Raw genomic sequence first — 18,308 nt, forward strand, 5'->3', positions numbered from 1 at the left:
ATCTGCATGTGCAAGGATACTATATTCTGTATTACCAATCATATACTTTTCAAGCAGGTCTATCCACATCGCCATGGCGCATCTCTAGTAGTTTTTGTGCCCCTGCCAGTTTGCTCCCGCCGTTTGACCAGGCCAGCATCTCCAGGTCGACCACAAACAGACGCGGAGAGGAAAAGCAAGTACTGAAAGGGGAAATCATGTCGTTCTACATCACAGTGCCGGCACTCGGCCAGAATAGAGTAAAAGGGAATGGGAGAAAAAAGAATAATAAAAGAAATCCGTAATAAACAACTGAAGGGGTTCAACATGATTGCATTGTTCGTGACCACATTGTCATCAAGCTGCGATCCCACAGCTGGGCTCACCGTTATCTACCAATCGAGCAAATTTACTGCTCAGCGGGCTTCTCGCCCTCGGCCGGAGCGTCCTTCATCTCAGCGTCGGGCTTCTCCTCGGCCTTCTTAGCCTCCTCTTCGGCCTTCTTGGCCTCCTCCTCGGCCTTACGCTTGGCCTCTTCTTCGGCACGCTTCTTGGCGGCGGCCTCCTCCTGGGCCTGGCGCTCGGCCTCCTGCTTCTCGCGGTAGCGCTGGATGATGGGACCGGCGACGAAGCGGATCTCGTCCATCTTGGCCACGTAGACCGACTTGGTGGTGTCCTCACCCTCCTCGTAGAGCCAGTCCTGAACAACTCGTTAGCCTTTGTAAAGCGAAAAATGGAACGAACGTTGTGTGAAGACTTACCTCGGTGTCGGTCAGCTTAGCCCGCAGCTTGTCCTTCTCCTCCTCGTTGGCGAACTCGGAGTAGACGCCGTCAATCTTGTCACGCAGCTCGTAGATGCTGGACTCGAGCTCGTTCTTCTTCTCGTCGGTCTCGGCAATGAGCTTGTCCTCCATGTACATGGAGTTCTCACGCTCAGTCCAGGCGTTCAGGACGGACTCATCGGTGGAGGTAGTGCCGGTCGAGATGGGCAGGTCACCCTTGCGGACCTGCTTCTTGACCTTGCGAGTCTTCTTGGGCTGCTCACCATCCTTGCCATCGGTGTCCATGGCCTAATTAGTCGTCAGTAATCGGAACATCTCGCGGAATTGAACTTTGGGGGGAATTATCACTCACATCACCCTCCTCGGGAACGGGCTCCTCGACTTCCATGTCCTCAACGTAGTAACCGGACTCCAGGTTGAGGATACCGTGCAGGTTCAGACGGGCCTTGAGCTTGCAGATCATGAAGTCGTCGTTGGCATCAGCCTTGACACCCTTGACGGAGAAGCGGCCAACCCAGGGGTTGACCTTGCCGGGCAGCATCTCGGGCTTGGCGTAGCGGGCCTCGAGATCGAAAGGCTGCTTGCGGTAGAAGGTAAGGATCTTGGTGGAAGGCATAACGTTGCCGCGGTTGAAAACAGTCAGGCTGGTGTCCTCGTCGGGGATGTCGGCAGACTGCTCCCAGGTGAACTCGATGGGGTAGTTGACGATGTCGTGAACGGAGAAGTCACGCACACGGAAGACGGGGGAGAGGATGGCACAGCTGAAAGCACAGCCGCGAGCAATGGCCTCATCCTGGTTGAGGGTGAAAGAGAGGGTCTTGCCGAAGAACTTGGCGACGGCGTCCTTGATGGCGGGCACACGGGTGCAGCCACCAACCATCTCGACGAAGTCGATGTCCTCGGGCTTGAGCTTGGCCTCAGCCAGGGCTTCCTCAATGGGAACGGTGACCCGGTCCAGAAGGGGCTTGACCATGACCTCAAGCTCCTCACGCTTAACAATGGCGCGGACGTCGACGTCCTCCATCAGAGACTCGATGCTCATGGGAGCAGCAGGGTTGGCCGACAGAACCTTCTTCATCTTCTCGGCAGCGGCCAGGGTACGAGACCAGGCCTTGGGGTGAGTGCGAACATCGATCTTGAACTTCTCCTTGAACTCATCGGCGAAGTGCTCGGTCAGGGCACGGTCGAAGTTGCGACCACCGAAGTGACGGTCGTAGGCAGTAGCCTTGACGTTGAGCTCACCCTTGCGGAACTCGACGATGGAGGCAGTGTAGTCGCTGTAGCCGATATCGACGAACATGACCCGACGGGGCTTCTCCTCGGGGCCGGGCAGGTCGAGCTTAGTGATACCGTAACCGAGAGCGGTGGCGGTGGTGTCGTTGATCAGGCGGAGGACCTTGAGGCCAGCGATCTCACCGGCATCAAGCATGGCGCGGCGCTGGACGTCGGTGAACCAAGCGGGAACGCTGATGGTGACGTCGGAGACAGGAAGCTTCAGCTCCTTGGAGGTGATGTCCCGGATCTTGGTCAGGTACATGGCGACCAGCTGAGTAGCCGAGAACTTCTCCTTCTTTCCGAGGTAGCTGACCTCGGCACCGGCCTGGCCGTTGACATCGCAAAGCTGAGCCGTGGTGTACTCCTGCTCGATCGCAACATCGGGGTCGCTGAATGAGCGGCCGATCAGGCGCTTCAGGTTGCCGACCGTGTTCTTGAGGTTGGAAGTCTCTTGTGTCTTAGCGGCCTCACCGAGAGCTCTGCTGCGGGCATTGAAGCCAACAAGGGAACTGTGTGGGAGAAAAATAAGTCAGTACACGGCTCGTATACTAATGTACTGGGAAGGGCAGCTGATATGGCGCCGACATAAAATTCATGATAAGCAAAGAATGGGCGAACTCACGGAGTAGATCTGTTGGAAACTTCGTTGGTGATCTGTAAACCATCACAATGGACTAGTTAGTAATTACTTGGGACAGATAATGACGAGCGGATGGGCAGCGCTCGGAGGGGGAAAGAGAAAATTGGGCAGAGGGGAAAGAGTGACGCACAATATCAATACCCTTGTTACGGGCAACACCGACCTTGGTGCTCTGGGCACCGAAATCTATACCGACGACAGACATTGTCTAGATGAGGAAGAGGTAGAGAGGGGGAGAAGAGAGTGGGGGAAGAAAAGAGGAGAGAGGGGAAAGAAGAAGAAGTAGAAGAGTGATGTGAGGATGAAAGAGGAAAAAAGTGGAAGAATGGGACTGAGGGGGAGAGGTTGGGGGAGGATCCAAAGAGGGCAGAGAAAAGAGCGAGACGGAGGGGGAGAATTTGCACGGCGAGAACTGCAGGACCCGCCACTAGAAGCTCGCGGGCGGTGAGGCGTCGATTTTCCAACGTGGGCACCGCTGGCTCGTCAGTCACTTGACTAGTAAGTATCAATCAGGCAGAGATACTCTATCTAAGCACAATTTGATGGGTTCCACTTGGGCAAAAAATTAAAGAAAAATTAAGAAACTGTGTATAATTAACACACTAGAGGAGATCAATGCAGAAATATATAAAACGCAGGTGTCCCCCAGGTCGGAGGATTACAGGAATAAATAAGCAACCTGGCGCTTAGCAGCATCGCAGCACAGCTTCACCGGCTTCTTTGGGCGCTCGTCGAACCTTCTGGCTGCTGCTCGACGCCTCCCACCTTTCACCGCTCCATTAGTGCCGGCAGAACCCTTACCTGACCGCTTTGGCGGGGCTTATCGATAGTTCAGAGTTTTTCTCCCGTTTGTGATGACTCATCATGTGCAGATCTGTTTGGCCACTTCTTCTTTTCAGCTAACCAACCACAGTACTGCTAGGGTTGGTATGACATTCTATAGATAGATTCTTCAAGCGTTCGATATTCCCGACTGCTCCAGCTGGCACGTCGGTATCTCTCAGTCTGAGTGGATTGCAGACTTCCGTTACAGAGAATCCTTTGACCATTGTATGCCAATGTTATGTGTCATACTCCGTAGCGAATTCGATTCGATTGGGTAAACCTTCGTTTGTCTTACTCTATTGATTATCGAGTCTAAATGGGCACGAATTCCCCATACGCATCCATGACCTCAGAGGATAGTAACTTGGCTTATTTGATAATGCGAGAAAAGAGTATTTGAATACAAACGATGTGAATAGACAATGGATCACAGGCCATTACTGTGAACGAGAGTCAAGTAACTAGTTCATTAGTAGAAGCATGTGTGTTCAAAACACGCTCTAATACTCTGGTCAGTCGGCCTCTGTTCCCCGGCAACCCTCAGGCTCACTACCAATTCAATCCGATGCTTGGTTTCTTATGCACTGCCTTCCGGTTCAAACCATTTGTTCTGGTTGCATCTGTCTCCTCTTCTGCCTCGGAATCCTACTAGGTCGCTTGGTGTATCTTGGCTGTGGCAAGTGCCCATGGGGCTGAGACCCAGGAACAGCTCTAGATTGCTGCATCACTGATTGTGGAACACTTGACGATACCTGGGGCTTTCCGCTCGGGACACTGCTCTCTGACTCAATGGTATGCATTTCATACGCCCGGTTGTCTACCGGGTCCTCGTTAGATTGCACATACAGGCCACGCTCTCCACCATCTGCCTCCCGTGTGTGTAGAAGTCCGGTGTCTTCCTGCGCCTGGCGACTAATAGAGAGTCTGGCCCGCTCCCCGGCGCTCATCAAGGATTCCACATTCTGGGGCAAGGAAATTGAATTGCCTTCAGAATCGGATGTCGCAACCGATTCAGATGAGCAATGTGGGTGGAGGCCGATGCGAGGTACGTCTGGAAGAGGGGTCAGGTATTTGGCGAGACTGGTCCCCAGAGCGCCTTGATAGTCGTAATACCGATCTGGAAGCTGTGGCGCAAACGAGAGGCGACCATTGACCTTGGATGAAGGCCGGATGGGAACGCCTTTCTCTTCTGTTTTCGTTCGAAAGGTGTCTACCTGAACATTCAGCTCATCCCCCTGGACCCTAGCCTTCTCGACCGCTTCCTCTGGTGTAGTATGCTCATCAGCTTTGGCTGCGTCAGCTCGAGGCCCGCCCCACGTTCGCTGGCCTGCAGTGAAGATGCCGTACACTATGTAAAGCCAATTGAAGAACGGATTCAGGATGAACATTAGGGGATAGAGCCAGGCTTTGAAGCGTTTGAGCCTTATCCCAAAATAAACCATAAGGATGTAATTGAGACCGAGCGAAACTGCAATGAAGCCAACAGGCAGGTTCTTGATCTTGCTGGAAGTTGTTATGATCGAGATTACCAAAATGAAGAATAGCAATGCAGTCGTCCGGATTGTGTTCTGCATGAAGCGCACCAGACACAATAGTGGGTAGCGTTTCCACAGTCTGACGTCGGTCAGCATACACACTTCGTTGGTTATATAGCCGAGAAACCATCGACGTCGTTGTTTAAGCAGGCTACAGAATGTCTGAACCGCCTCTGTCTTGCAGAAAGCACTCGTGCACATCTGAATTTGATAGCGTTCAATCGCCCCGATCATGAACAAGTGCGTTAACCAGCGATCTTCTCCCAAGTGACACTTGCCATAGTCGAAGAGATCCTCACATTGCTCAGCTTTGTCCGCGAAGTAGTATCTCGCCATCTTGCGGAAAGCTGAAAATCGTAGGATTGTCAGTGCTCCCGGAAGGCAGGTAACAGCACCGCAACCGGACTCCACGGTACGCTCAACAAGCTGCCCGTGAATGTATTCCATGTCCTGTAGAACAGTTATCAGAGAATTTCTCTCTGTGGTTGAAGTGATGATTCCTGTCATCGCTAACATATTATGCTGGCTCCCTGGTTTCAGTTCCATGTCATACATGAAGTTCTGCAGGCATAATTTGTCAAGAATGCAGTCTGAATCGATGAACAACAAAAATAGGTCGTCATGATGCTTTAGATAGTCGGCATATACCTTGTCGATCAACCTGAAGGTTTGTTTCTGGCAATGACGCTTGCCACCGTGCTTGAATCTTGAAACAGTGATCCTTGCCCCATGATATGTCACATCAATGCTTTGCGGGTAACTCTCCAGCGAAATCGGAATTCCCAAATGGTTGATCACATGGAGATAAGGTTCATCGATGTTGCACCCATCATAGGACAAGAAAACATGAATGCAATAACTGGGATAGTCGCTATTAACGACCGAGTCAATTGCCTTGATCAGAACAAGGGGATCTTCTTTGTATACTGGCATGACAATGACGGTTTTTGGTGCGGTGCGGTCATCTAAAGCCTCCTTCACCCTCTTGGTTCGCCCTAAGGAGTGAATCACGAACCTATTGACACAAAATAGCCATGGTATGATTAGAAGCGCAGAGAATGCCCAGAAAGCGAACCATTGAAGTACCGACACGAGCTGGCGAGGAAAGAATTGCGTGATTTGCGGTGGTAGTGGAAGTATAGCGATCATCACTGGAAGAAAGATTCCCCTACATGTGTGTTTTAATACTTTCATCCATGAAACATTTGCACTTACACAAGCTCACCTGCACAGTGTGATGAGGAGGGCCATGATGACTGCGAGAACTCGAATACTCCAGTGATCGGCCTTCTGATATACCTTGATCAGGCAGTAAATAAACGCAGCAAGGAAGAGGAACCACTCCAGTAGCGCTGCAAGCAACAATGGTCCCAAGATAGAAATGTAAATGATCTAAGCCCATGGTAAGGGTACTCGTCTTCCGGTGGAAAGGCTTCAGACTTACATCTCTAGTAGGCCATGCGGCTAACAACTTGGATGATGGTTCTTCAGCCATGATGAGACGAGCTGGCGTGTCTCTTCGGCTTGACCAGTCTTCTCTGTAGGTTTCTACGAGAAATAGTATTGTAAGTCTACCACCGTCAAAGGGTCGTAAAAAGTGCTCGAAGCGAGTCGTATTCGTTGGAAGGCAATGGCTCTGTTGTACGTAAATCGAACAAGGGAGCTCTCTTCTCGGTCACCGTGAGTTCCGGCGACTATCAGCATGCCTTTCTGATGAGGATTGCGCCTGTTAGCTTCTTTCTTGGTATATTATAGGAATAGAAGCAAACGCACATTCCGAAATACCTCAAATAATGTGTGACGTATTGGCTCGGACAATGGGCTAATGAGAGGCGAGACAATGGCACAGCTCTTGTGGTATAATGCAATGTGGTAGTCCGAAGTATATCCAATGAAGCCCGCCTAACTCCTAGGAACTATGTTGAGGACATGGTACCGAAGGAAGGCTTAGGCTGGAGTATAACTATGAGAAGGGGTTTGATTCAGACAGCATGAAAGGCACCAACGGGGCTGAAACCAAACGGAAAAGGCAGGTGCTCTTAGCCCAAAGTGCAGTTCTACATACCCCTTCTGGGGAAGTGCCGGAAACCGGCTGCTTTGTTATCCTGCGCTAAGAAGTACTTTGGCTTGATCTTTCGCTGATTGCATTTAAATTGATTGACTCTTCTTAGTGCCAGCTAGGAACCAAAAGTTTTCAAGTCATATATCTTTCGGCACTTGCCACCTGCATAAATTTGGATAGCCCCTCAAACTACTCGTCGACCAGCAGGCTGTAAAGCGATTCCATGGGCAGGCGAATCGCGTTTCGACTGGACAATCTGAACGGCTTCCTCCTCGAGTAGACCCCGAGCAACCAGATGACGAACAAATTCCATAGTCTACTCTCGACATTTCTTGTTGGTGATCTGTGTACGTCAGACTGGAGCACAGGCAGTGAGGCACTCGACTTTTACATACATCATTCACAGGTGCCATGAAATTCTCACTAACACGAGGGGCCGGTATCTGACTGGCTGCGATCTCAAGATCACTCCTCGGAGTATGGTCTACAAACATACTACTACTTTCTTTTGGAGAGTCCGCAAAATGTTGAGAGTCGACATGTCCAAGTAAGACCGTCTCATACGGCTCTTCGTTAGAGGAGAGGGCGTGATTCCGTTTGAACTCGAGTTGATAGCCCATCATAGGCGCGCCCACAACGTTGTATCGAAGTACCTATAGTGGAACAAGCGACCGATTGAACAAAGATTGAGAAATGAGCACTCTGGCTCGGGCTATTTCGGGATGTTACGAGGTATATAGCTCTGGGAGGGATGACGGTAGTATGCGATGGAGTAGAATAGTGACAACATTCAGTTGAAACGGTCTAGCAGCAATGTCATGCATTTAGGGATTTTACAGGTATATACCTACCTGGTAACGCAAAACTCCAGGCACCTGTTTCGACTAAGCTTCACTTTTCCCTCATGTAATCCTTAACCTGCTTTGCAGAATCTGTGAAAGCATACATCAGGATGTGTCAAAATACCTTTGTTGAAAGAGGTCAATCCGGCTACTTTCCTAAAGCGGCCAAGTCAGCTGTTTGCGCCACACAAACACCGCTGCCTGGCTGCCTGAGGCGAGCAAGACAGTTGCTCCGCTGCGGCGCTCAGAAAATTTCCCCCGCCGCGCATTAATTGGCCTGGCCATTTTCTCTCTCGCATCTGGAGCTCGTTTTTAAATTACTTGCAGGTGTCTTTTCCCGGTCAATCCCTCTTTTCCGCTTATATTTCTATCTTGCGCACGCGCATTCTAGGTAAGATACGAGTGCCCTGCTTGCTTCCTCCAATTCTCCGCATCGCCGTCGCGCGGTTCTCCGTCCATCATTGGCCAAATCGGTCCGTATCATGGTTCTGACGCGGGATTGCACCCTACCCTCATCCTGAACTTATCGCCTGTGCCTCTCTGCTTTTGACGATATGTAGGAATCACTGACTGATATCTTTCCACTCTAGTATAGACCTCATACATCAATCACCCCTATACCCCCTTAAACTCCTACAACACAGCTCGTGACCATGTCCGAAGAGCAAAAGCCTGTCGCCCAGCCCAACGCTGAGGCTGAGAAGGATGTCCAGAACGTCCTCGCCGAGCTAAAGGGTGAGAACGAAGTCCCCGCCAACGGTGCCGAAGAGAAGGAGACCGAAGATGCCGAGGAAGCCCGCATTGTCGAGGCCGCCGCCAAGCTGGGCGAGAAGTCTGAGAAGGCCGAAGAGCAGAAGACGACACAGGAATCTCGCAACGACAACCGGGGTCGCGAGGGCCGCTTCAACCGCCGCAACAACGCCAAGTTTGACCCCTCCACGCAGCAGGTGACGGATGACCCGGTCGAGATCCGCAAGCAGGTTGAGTTCTACTTCTCTGACTCCAACCTGCCCATGGACAAGTTCCTGTTCTCCAAGGTCGGCGGCAGCGCCAACCGTTCCGTTCCTCTGGAACTTCTGCACTCCTTCAAGCGCATGCGCCGCTTCCAGCCCTTCAGCGCCGTCGTCGAGGCCCTCAAGTCGTCCGAGACGCTTGAGTTGACCGATAACGATACCTCCGTGCGCCGGAAGACTCCCCTTCCGGAGACCGTGTCGCAGACTCACGACCACAACGTGGTCAAGGTGTTCGAGGACCAGGCCATGAGCCGTAGCATCTACGCCAAGGGTTTCGGCGACGAGGAGCCGACCACTCAACTTGACATTGAGGCCTTTTTTGCCCCCTACGGACCCGTCAACGCCATCCGTCTGCGTCGTGCCTACGACAAGACCTTCAAGGGCAGTGTGTTCGTTGAGTTCGAGTCGGAGGAGAAGCAAAAGGCTTTCCTGGCCCTGGACCCCAAGCCCCAGTGGAAGGGTCAGGACCTGCTCATCAAGAGCAAGAAGGATTACTGCGACGAGAAGGTGCGCGACATTGAGGCTGGCCGCGTGAAGCCCAGCGGCTCCCGCGGACGCGGTGGCTTCCAGCGTGGTCGCGGCCGTGGCCGTGGTGGAAACCGTGGTCGTGACAACCGCGACTGGAGGGAGCGCCGCGCGGCTGACCAGAAGAACGGCTTCAACGACAAGAAGAGTGAGCCCAAGGAGGAGCGCAGTGAGGTCCAGAAGGATGCTCGGTATGTATTGACTTTTTTTTCTTTCCCCCTATTACCAACCCCATTACACAAAGCAAAAGTACGTATACTAACAAAACATTCTAGCGGGGTCCCCATTGTCCAGAGCACCGCCGAGTCCGGCCAGAAGCGTGCCGCCGAAGACGAGGCGAACGGCGACCACCCTGCCAAGAAGGTGGACGCCAAGGAGTAAACGAAATAACGTCATCTAAATCAAAAAAAGAGAGAAAAGTTGCAATTCAAAGCTGGCTGTCTATCATCAATGACACCACTTGCTTATATTTATTCATTGCTTCGAAAGAAAAATGGGAATAAGGGTTATGGGATACAAAAAGCATGACTTTGGCTCGAATTACTACCCCCGGACTTTGAAGACCATAGTACCATAATGGCGTTGTATAATTTCATTATTATTATTATTTTTTTTTCTTTCTTTTCATTAATATCAACCGATATCCTTGCTTCGGTGGATGTTACGTCCTAGACTCACGGAAATGGAAGTTCTGGAATTCATCTTTACCGTTTTAATTTCCTTCCTTTTGGTAAGCGAGTGTACTATCGTGGAATATTCATCAAGCAAGATTGCGACTGGTGATAGCATGGGAACTTCCGATGCATAGCAGTAGCACGCTAAGTAGTAATGTAGAACTATTACCCAGGAATTCATTTACTTCCAAGGACTGCAACAGCCAGGGCTGCACATATATTCATCGACTACAGCACGTACGTATATAACGGTATAATATGCGAAACCACCTCTCATCCCCCACACACATATTTACCCTGATTCCTTATTTCTTCTTCTTCGTCTTATCCACAACGTCAATCCACTGCGTCCTCAACCCACGTCTCACCAACGCCGTCTCCAATGCGCGTCGCTGGTCTCCCTGGACGAGCACCTCCATGACGCCCTTGGGCGCGCCAGTAGCCTGCGTTACGCTGGTGCTGCTAGCGCATTTCTTCTGCAGTTCTTCGGCCAAGAGACTAGGGATGATGCCGAAAACTTCGAGGTTCCAGACCTTAGTGACGGTCTTGGAACCGGTGCGGCGTTCAAGGATCACATTGACTTTGGGGGCGGCGCCTGCTTTGGGCTTCACCTCGGAGAGGGTTTGGCCAGGGCGTAGGATGACGTAGTGGGCTGTCATGAGGGAGTGGTCGTCGATGAGGCGCTTGAGGAGGCCGTCACGGGTGGTTTTGCCGCGAGCGAGAGTGCTCTTGTCATCGGCAGAGGAGGAGGTGAAGATGGTGTTGGCGAGGTAGGGGTTGAGGGTGATGATGCGTTTGTTTTTGGGGTCAACGAGCGGGGGACTTTGAGATTGGATGTATTGGTCGAGGTGGGAGGAGATGTCGGTGTATTTGTAGTAGTTGCTGGGGTGGGTGCTGGATAGAGCGGGGAAGATGGTTGGGGTGAGTTTGTTGGTTGGGCGATAAAGAGTCTGCACGGTCAGGGTTTGGCCGACTGAGGGGTCGCCGCTGTCTGTAGATGCGGACTTAGCGTTGTTTGCTGGAGTGGCAGATCTTCCTGCGTTCTCGACGGCGTTCTTGGATGGCAGTCTGTAAGGGACGAATTCTTGGACGCGACGGTCATTGAAGTCCACATCAAGGATGACGGTCTCTTGACCGTTGCGGTCTTTGGACTTGACCAAGCGCTGCTTGTCCAGGTATTTGATGAACTTTTTCACGTTCTTCCAGCTGGTCTTCTTGATTTGGTAGTACTGGGCTTGTTTTGCGGTGTATATGGGCAGGTGGGGTGTGATCATGTTCGATATCAGAGCAGATGGTTGAACGGGTAGAGATAGACCGTGATTGGTAGCGGATGGGTTATCTTGCTTGAGCTTGTAGAGGGAGTAGAGGAAGGCCTTTTCGAACGCCTCATCAATTTCTTCAAAATGATTAGGATAACAACACTCACGGTGTATTGAGTGAGACTCACCTTTAGTTGTGGGCTCTTTCTCTTCAACCTCAGGAACCTCCTCCTGCGGGGCATCAGGCGCTTCGTCCGATGCTTCCTCGCCTCCAGCTCCTTGAGTGGCCTCTTCACCACCTACTGCTAGGCTCTGGACGCCCTCTTCGATCTCTCCTACATCTTCGTCCTCTTCCAGTTCATCATCCCAACCCTCCAGATACTCTGGAGCGGGCTGACCCGGCTTGGAAGACGAGCTCCATGCCCACAACTCATCACCTTCCCAGTGCAGACCTCGAACGGCATGCCCCTTCGTGCCCTGGACCTCACCAAGGGCAGAGATGTCGATTTCGCACACGCCCACAAACAGCGGTACCGTATGCCTATTAAGGCTTGCAACAGCAACCACTGCACCCTTAACGGCACGCTCGTCGAAAGGCGGGTCATTGGCCAGACCCGGAGTCATCAGGTCAGCTCCTCCGTGCAGTTTCTGCATGACCATTTGCGGGGTATGAAGCAGTGGCACCAGATCTGGGTTGTGCCAAAGTGTATATACCGTAGGGTAGAGGCGTCCATCGGCGCCGGGGCCGTGGTCGACTCTGAACCACAGAACCCGTTCATCGGCCCCGGGATGTGTTCCAACATACACCGTCCCTTGTACTTCGCGGAGCTGAGGTCCGGCGGTCGTAGTAAAGCGTGCGGTCAAACAGTTCTCGGGGAGTAGAGCATTTCGAATGGAGGTAAGGTTTGGCGCCGTTGGGTTGGATGCGCCTGGAGCTGAGTCGTCGCCGCTGGTTTCAACCGGTGCACTTTGTGGGACCTCGATCTTGTAATCGCTGATAATCTGATCGGCAATCTTCCGACGGTCGGACGACCGCAGGGGAGAGAGATTTTTGATCTGCGATTGTCTATTGTGAGCGATGCGCGCAAAAAGGCACGATTGACTTTGCTGTTGTTGTAACCGTTCTCAGAGTGGTGCGGGGGAGGGGTAACGTACCGTGGGCTTCTTCTTGAACATGATGGAGGAACGAGGGTGCAGTGGTTTAGTAGACGAGAATTAGATGATGATCTAAGCCATGCAGCCCACGCCAACAGAAATGGAGAATCCGGGGAGTGGATAAAGGGAAGAAAACGCTATTCGGAGAGCTGCTGAGGGGACGAACGAATGGTTTGACTACCGCAACAACAATCGCCCGCGTGGTCCCCGCTTCCCGAGGTTTCAACACATTCTACGCATACATCATTACCAGCAATCAAAAGCATGAAAATCCTTAGAAGTTCAATACTCCCTCAACCTTCACCAAACGCACAATTTGTTTTCCTGCCCAGTATCATGTCAGAGGATAGCGGTAGTACCTGCCGGAGAGTGCCACTGAACCGTTCAGGTTAGGCCCTATTGTATACTTCGCAGGCACCCAGGTAGAGCAAAACGCACAAATTGGGAGTCTACTCACCAGTCCTCAACTCAACTTTTATAATAGTCATCACAGAACCCATCATCCATTCCACAGTCTGGAAGATCATAGCACTCCTGGAGCGGCTCACTCATGTCTGCCTCGCAGCCCTCGAAGTCGTAGTGGCTCTGGCCTCCCTCATAGCCTTCATACTGGTCGTGATAGAATGGAATTGGTCCTTCATCCCAACCCACATATTCTTGTTCATCCGGCTCTGCTTCCCAGTACTCGCAATACTCGGGATCAGTCTCGCTATAGTCTTCTCCCTGATTCTCGTAGTGCTCTTGGGATCCTCCCTGCTGCTCGGCTTCCCAATACTCCTGGTCATACCGTCTCATGCTGTCTATAATCTGATTCGCTTCATCGTAGTCCTCGAAATTATAGGGTTTCAATCCATAAGATAACATGAAGTCATGCATGCCGTTGAATCCAGCTTCCTTGATCATCCGATATTGACTCTTCTCATTGGGAGGAATGTCATCTGGCTGCTGAGGCGTGACCTGGGAGGGCGACATGATGGCTTGCGGAGATGGGGAAAGAAGATTGTTAGCAGCGCTTTGATCAATACTAAGTATATGAGAGGGGGAATTTGAAGGAGAGGAGAGGTAGTAGTCTATGAGAAGCCAGGCCTTTACTCCTTGTAGCAGTGCCTTCCATTCAAGGTAAGAATCGGTCACGGGGTATTCCGACGATCAAGAGAGACAACATTCTCAAGATAGGCTGGAAAGAGCGCCGACGAGAATTTTGTGAGCCATGCTCTGCAGGCCATTGTTGCCTTGCTTATGACCGTCAACTGTTACCAGTCACTTGTCAACAACTACTGAATGTCGCTCCTATCTCTACAGCAGATACAGAAGAAGGATAATCTACGAAAAAGATTGGTACAGTTGAAAGTCACAGCTTCAATATTGATATTTTATAGGTACATAAGTGGATACCCGATCCGAAGCGAAAAAGAGCATCCGACGGCTAAAAGGGCTCGTGTAGCCGTCAGATAGAAACAAGAAGGAATGTCTATATGATCCGAACTTCCACGTCTGGCTGGGCGCTTAGGCGTTGAGGTCACGGGCGTGCTTCTTCTCAGTGACCAGCCAAGAGAAGGTCTCCTTCAGGACTTTGAGGAACTGCTCGGCGCTCAGAGAGCTGAAGTAGCTGGTGAGGTTGTCGCTGGAGACGGCGACGCTGGAGCTGCTGGGGGTGGCAACAGCGGCGGCGCTAGAGCTGGCAACCTGGATGTGGGTTTGCTGGGGGACGCTGCCAGTGACAGTGACCTGCACAACGTCAGTCGAAGTCTGGTAAGCAGTGGCGACCGCAGTCTGGACGGTGGTTTCAACGTCGGTGACAACGGCAGCAGCAGCGGCGGTGGTGGTGGTGGCGCTTACGGCGGAGCTAGTCGCAGCAACAGCGCTGGTGGTGGAGCTGGAAGCGCTGGAAGTAGAGTCACTGGAAGTAGTAGCGGCGACAGCGGCAGCCGAGCTGGTAGAAGAGGCACTGGAAGTAGTAGCGGCGGCAGCGGCAGCGGAGCTGGTAGAAGAGGCACTGGAGGAGCTGCCGGAGGAAGTGGCGTTGTACATGGCAGGGCCGGGGATGTCATAGGAGCTCAGGCTCTCGTAGATGTTGATCAGGATACCCGGGTCGGTGTCCTTGTAGAGGGCTTCACCCTTGGTGCCCGAGTAGGTGGAGCTACCACTACCGGTAACCTTCAGGTTGAGACATTGAGGGTAGTTCTGGGCGCCATCCTTGTTTTCAGCGGAGTGCAGGGCAATGATCTCGTGACGCAGGACGTAGTTGCCAGACTCGAGGGTCGAGGGGATGGTCACAGTCCAGCTATTGTTGTTGGAGATCAAGTTGTCGGTGGCCCAGGTTCCAGGGACTTCAGTGTCGCTGATAAGGCCGCTCTCGTCGATCTTGAAGAACTCGAGGTTGGTCTTGGTGACATCGGAGCAGTCACCATTGCAGTTGGCAAGGTAAGTCAGGACGGGACCGTGGTGGCTGGAGGGCCAGTCAGTCCACTGAAGCTCGACAGTACCACCAGCCTTGACGTCAGCGGAGAGAGCACCAGGCTTAGCGCTCTTGTGGCAGATGATGTCAGCCTCGGCGTATTCAGTGCCGTCGACGTAGCCAAGGTCAGTGGCTTCGGTAGACCAGGCAATGGTCTCCGGAGGGTCACTCTCATACGGGTAGGAGGTGACGATGTATCCTCCGTAGTACTCGCCGTCGACGACAGCACCAGACACATAACCGTGGCCGGCAACAAGGGCGGCCGAGCCGAGGACAATACCAGCAATCTTAGCGACAGACATTTTGCAGGCTTTGGTTCAAATCGACGCACAGCGTGATCGTGGGTAAGAGGGATCGGTTGGGAAAGAAAGAGTGACGAAGCAAATGGTCTTCAATCAATGAAGCCAGGAAAGGAAAGTAAGAGAATGGATGGTTCTGAGACCCCGAAAAAGAAATGAATGAGAAGCTGATGAGGAGGAAAGGAAGAAAGGTCGAAGCGAGACGCGAATCCAGCGCCTTTATATAATGCTAGCCATGGTCGTAGTTCTATCAAGTCTCCGCCCAAAGCTCAGACCGAACGGTTTCGAACCAGGATAAATGAAAGGTTCACTCCCCGATAGCCATGCTGCAATTGGATTTCTCGGCAGCTGTCAAGTTCCCACTGACTACAGGCCCGACTGAGACGCGGAGTTGATTGGGATAGGGTCATCGCAGACGGAGAGTCTGAGATTGATGAAAAGCAGGCACTAGACCACAGACCACAAACACGCCGGTAGGTTCCAGAGTCGGAGGTCGAGACACCCTTGCAGGAGCCAGTTACTACTTGGGCATTAGCGTTGTCCAAACAGGGGAGACGGAGAGGCGCCGAAAAGGGCCCAGCGAATTTAGCTACATACCGGAGCAGAAGAGTGGACCGAATGCCGGAGGCCCTCTGGCCGTCCGGCGGCAGTCTGCGACATGGCGAGTTTCACTCTGGAGCTATTCTGGCTCCAACTCCGCCCTGCCAAGAAATGCCATTTTTGCGAGTTCCGCCGGAAGTGGCTTGTTTAGGTCATGTCAGTCGTTGGAGATAGAAGAATCTGTTCGATTTTGGAATCGATAAAGAGATGAATTTGGAAGCCGGGCTGAAGTAATGTCGTCCAACTGTTGTTACAAAGTACTAGATGGATGTAGGTAACTAACTAATTTGTCAGGTGGTACTGCAGTAGTCAGCGATCAACCACGTGCGCACTAGTCCCTTCTGGACTCTTGCTCACCTCCCTCAGTGGCTTTTGTAACAGTACTGCACTTTCATTATGGGAAGTTCTCCATGTTCTGCGTGATGAAATGTGGCGGGGAAAAAGAAAAATAGCGACAAGGCCTGATTCTCAAAATGGAGGGGCGCAATAATGCCACCTGCCACCCAATAGAGATGGTGCCATCCCGTCACATACATAGTGGTGATAACTGGGGCCGGGGCCCATCCGACAATTAGATTGAGACCGCCGATTTAATTGCAGGGGGGGCCGCATCGAATCCGGTCTTGGCAATGCCCTTACGAAGTAGAGTCAAGCTTCCCATGATTGACTCGTTCACCTTCTCAGCTTTGATTAACACCTCCCTGTAGACTAATAAGCAACAGCCCTGTATTGATTGGGTGCCGCCCAGTTTCTGCCGAATGGAGTTGGTCTGGATTGTCTGCTAGTCCATGAAATGAAAACACCTTTGCGGCCGCAAACGCTCCTTTCGATAGGACCCTGAGGGTCCACGCGTTCCATGCAGGGACCGCTATTGCTTCTTGAAGCGCCCGGCTTGGTCTAGGAGTGCATTCCCTCCTTACTGATTCTCATCAGGTTTGGGAAGTCTGGACGCTCAGTGGTGGTAGTCTGTTACTGGTAGATGGGTGGGACTCCGATCCTAGCTGCACCGTTGGAGGTCTTCAATCCGAAACACACCCATTGGCGGAGTTCGCTTTCCACATGGACCAGCGACCAACCAAGCTTTTTTCCACAACGGCCATCGGTATACTTGTTTGATAGGGAAGGGACGGACTCCTGTGCAATTATTCGTCGCCCGCAGATTTCCCATGTCTTGCCATAATCAGAATGTCAGTTGTTGCAGTTGATATAACACAGTAGACGGACGTCTTGTCCTAGCTGCGACCTTCCTTGGGACTGTGGTTATTTGCCTAAAGCATTCTTGTATAACTGACCCCCAGCCTCAATTCAAATCCTTGGGCTGGACGTACACTGATTTGGTTTTCTGCATTCTGCTTTAGGCTTGTGACTAGCCGAAACCTCATGTTGTGTAAAATTAGCCAGCCATTCAGCGGTGATCCGAAGTCCACGTTCCAATGATAGTGCGTATGCATAGTACTTATGTATGAAAATATAGATGATGCAACTTAGCATATAACGAAAACGCTCATTGAACGAGGAAACGTTGTAACCTTAACTCGGAAGTTTGTCGTGCGCTCGGCCCAGCTACTACTTTACTTGTACTACTACTACAATTCGTCACGATCCATGTACTTCTGCAATTGAGGATCTGACTGCGTTCACTGTGCGACATTATGATCCCATGTAGATCAGGCGGGTATTGGTAACTGCAGTCCATGCATATTTTGAACACAGGACCTTAAAATGTCACCCAAGCCACCTGCAGCCAGCTCTTGAAGGAAAGACTGTAGGACATTCTCTCTTAGCACTGACTCGTGTATCACTAAAAGCCATCATCGCTTTATGTCAGAAGTTCCATGGAACCCTCAAAACATATACTTAGTAGCCCTCGATATACGAATTTGTCATGCGGTTTGGCATCAATAAACTGGAACGAGACTATTATCATTGATCTCTGGCGCTTACCTTCTCATGGAGAAAAACATAAAGTGACAGCGAAAGCATCATAGAACCTGCTATCGGAGTATAAGATCTCCGCCGCTAGCAATTTGATGTGCTTCAGCTGTGTGGATGGCAGACTTTTCATATAGTAGATAATTGTTTTTTACTTGGAATGGGCTGATCGACACCGCTCGGTAAGTCTTGAATGGTCAGCCACCCAACGAAGCACTTTGTGAGAAGATAGACCAGACCCCCACAGTAGATCAGTACACTTTGGATATTTTCCCGCCAACTTCCGGATTAAGTCTTCTCTTCTTCTGATGTCCTTGCGCTAGTGAAAATCGGCTTGCCGTGAGATCTTCGCTGCGGAAATAGCATTATAAGCACATTGCAATTGCTCCAAAGATCGCGTGGGCATGCGGTTGTTTTATGGGTCCTAGATGATTTCGATTGCGAAAAATAATT

At 51.5% G+C, this 18,308-nt stretch overlaps 6 protein-coding genes across 6 annotated transcripts; 1 reads left to right on the forward strand and 5 right to left on the reverse strand.

Annotated features, from left to right (window-relative positions):
* Positions 1–3: 3 nt before the first annotated feature.
* On the reverse strand, positions 4–3,028 carry hsp88 (Hsp70 chaperone Hsp88). Its single transcript, XM_025530466.1, has 5 exons — positions 2,807–3,028; positions 2,659–2,690; positions 1,114–2,545; positions 741–1,049; positions 4–679 (listed from the first exon to the last, which is right to left on the reverse strand). The coding sequence occupies exons 1-5, from the start codon at positions 2,879–2,881 to the stop codon at positions 389–391; spliced, it is 2,139 nt and encodes a 712-aa protein (XP_025391695.1). The 5' UTR covers positions 2,882–3,028; the 3' UTR covers positions 4–388.
* A 1,069-nt stretch (positions 3,029–4,097) lies between these two features.
* Positions 4,098–6,531, reverse strand: chsD (chitin synthase D; the record flags this gene model as incomplete). The annotated part of the gene is made up of 3 exons (XM_025537107.1): positions 4,098–6,204; positions 6,262–6,428; positions 6,481–6,531. The coding sequence occupies 3 exons, from the start codon at positions 6,529–6,531 to the stop codon at positions 4,098–4,100; spliced, it is 2,325 nt and encodes a 774-aa protein (XP_025391696.1).
* A 1,709-nt stretch (positions 6,532–8,240) lies between these two features.
* BO83DRAFT_375479 (tRNA maturation protein LHP1) lies at positions 8,241–10,162 on the forward strand. The gene is made up of 3 exons (XM_025530467.1): positions 8,241–8,331; positions 8,536–9,669; positions 9,754–10,162. The coding sequence occupies exons 2-3, from the start codon at positions 8,594–8,596 to the stop codon at positions 9,857–9,859; spliced, it is 1,182 nt and encodes a 393-aa protein (XP_025391697.1). The 5' UTR covers positions 8,241–8,331; positions 8,536–8,593; the 3' UTR covers positions 9,860–10,162.
* Positions 10,163–10,341: 179 nt separating this feature from the next.
* On the reverse strand, positions 10,342–12,672 carry BO83DRAFT_434647 (putative RNA binding protein Ligatin/Tma64). Its single transcript, XM_025535815.1, has 3 exons — positions 12,567–12,672; positions 11,600–12,467; positions 10,342–11,548 (listed from the first exon to the last, which is right to left on the reverse strand). The coding sequence occupies exons 1-3, from the start codon at positions 12,585–12,587 to the stop codon at positions 10,458–10,460; spliced, it is 1,980 nt and encodes a 659-aa protein (XP_025391698.1). The 5' UTR covers positions 12,588–12,672; the 3' UTR covers positions 10,342–10,457.
* Positions 12,673–12,838: 166 nt separating this feature from the next.
* On the reverse strand, positions 12,839–13,538 carry BO83DRAFT_434648 (uncharacterized protein; the record flags this gene model as incomplete). Its single annotated transcript, XM_025535816.1, has 1 exon — positions 12,839–13,538. One exon carries the CDS (start codon positions 13,536–13,538, stop codon positions 13,035–13,037), a length of 504 nt encoding a protein of 167 aa, XP_025391699.1. The 3' UTR covers positions 12,839–13,034.
* A 534-nt stretch (positions 13,539–14,072) lies between these two features.
* Positions 14,073–15,326, reverse strand: BO83DRAFT_305518 (lytic polysaccharide monooxygenase auxiliary activity family 9 protein; the record flags this gene model as incomplete). The annotated part of the gene is made up of 2 exons (XM_025527265.1): positions 14,073–14,339; positions 14,487–15,326. The coding sequence occupies 2 exons, from the start codon at positions 15,324–15,326 to the stop codon at positions 14,073–14,075; spliced, it is 1,107 nt and encodes a 368-aa protein (XP_025391700.1).
* Positions 15,327–18,308: the final 2,982 nt, after the last annotated feature.

Source organism: Aspergillus eucalypticola (assembly GCF_003184535.1).
Source record: "Aspergillus eucalypticola CBS 122712 chromosome Unknown BO83scaffold_4, whole genome shotgun sequence".
NCBI lineage: Eukaryota > Fungi > Ascomycota > Eurotiomycetes > Eurotiales > Aspergillaceae > Aspergillus > Aspergillus eucalypticola.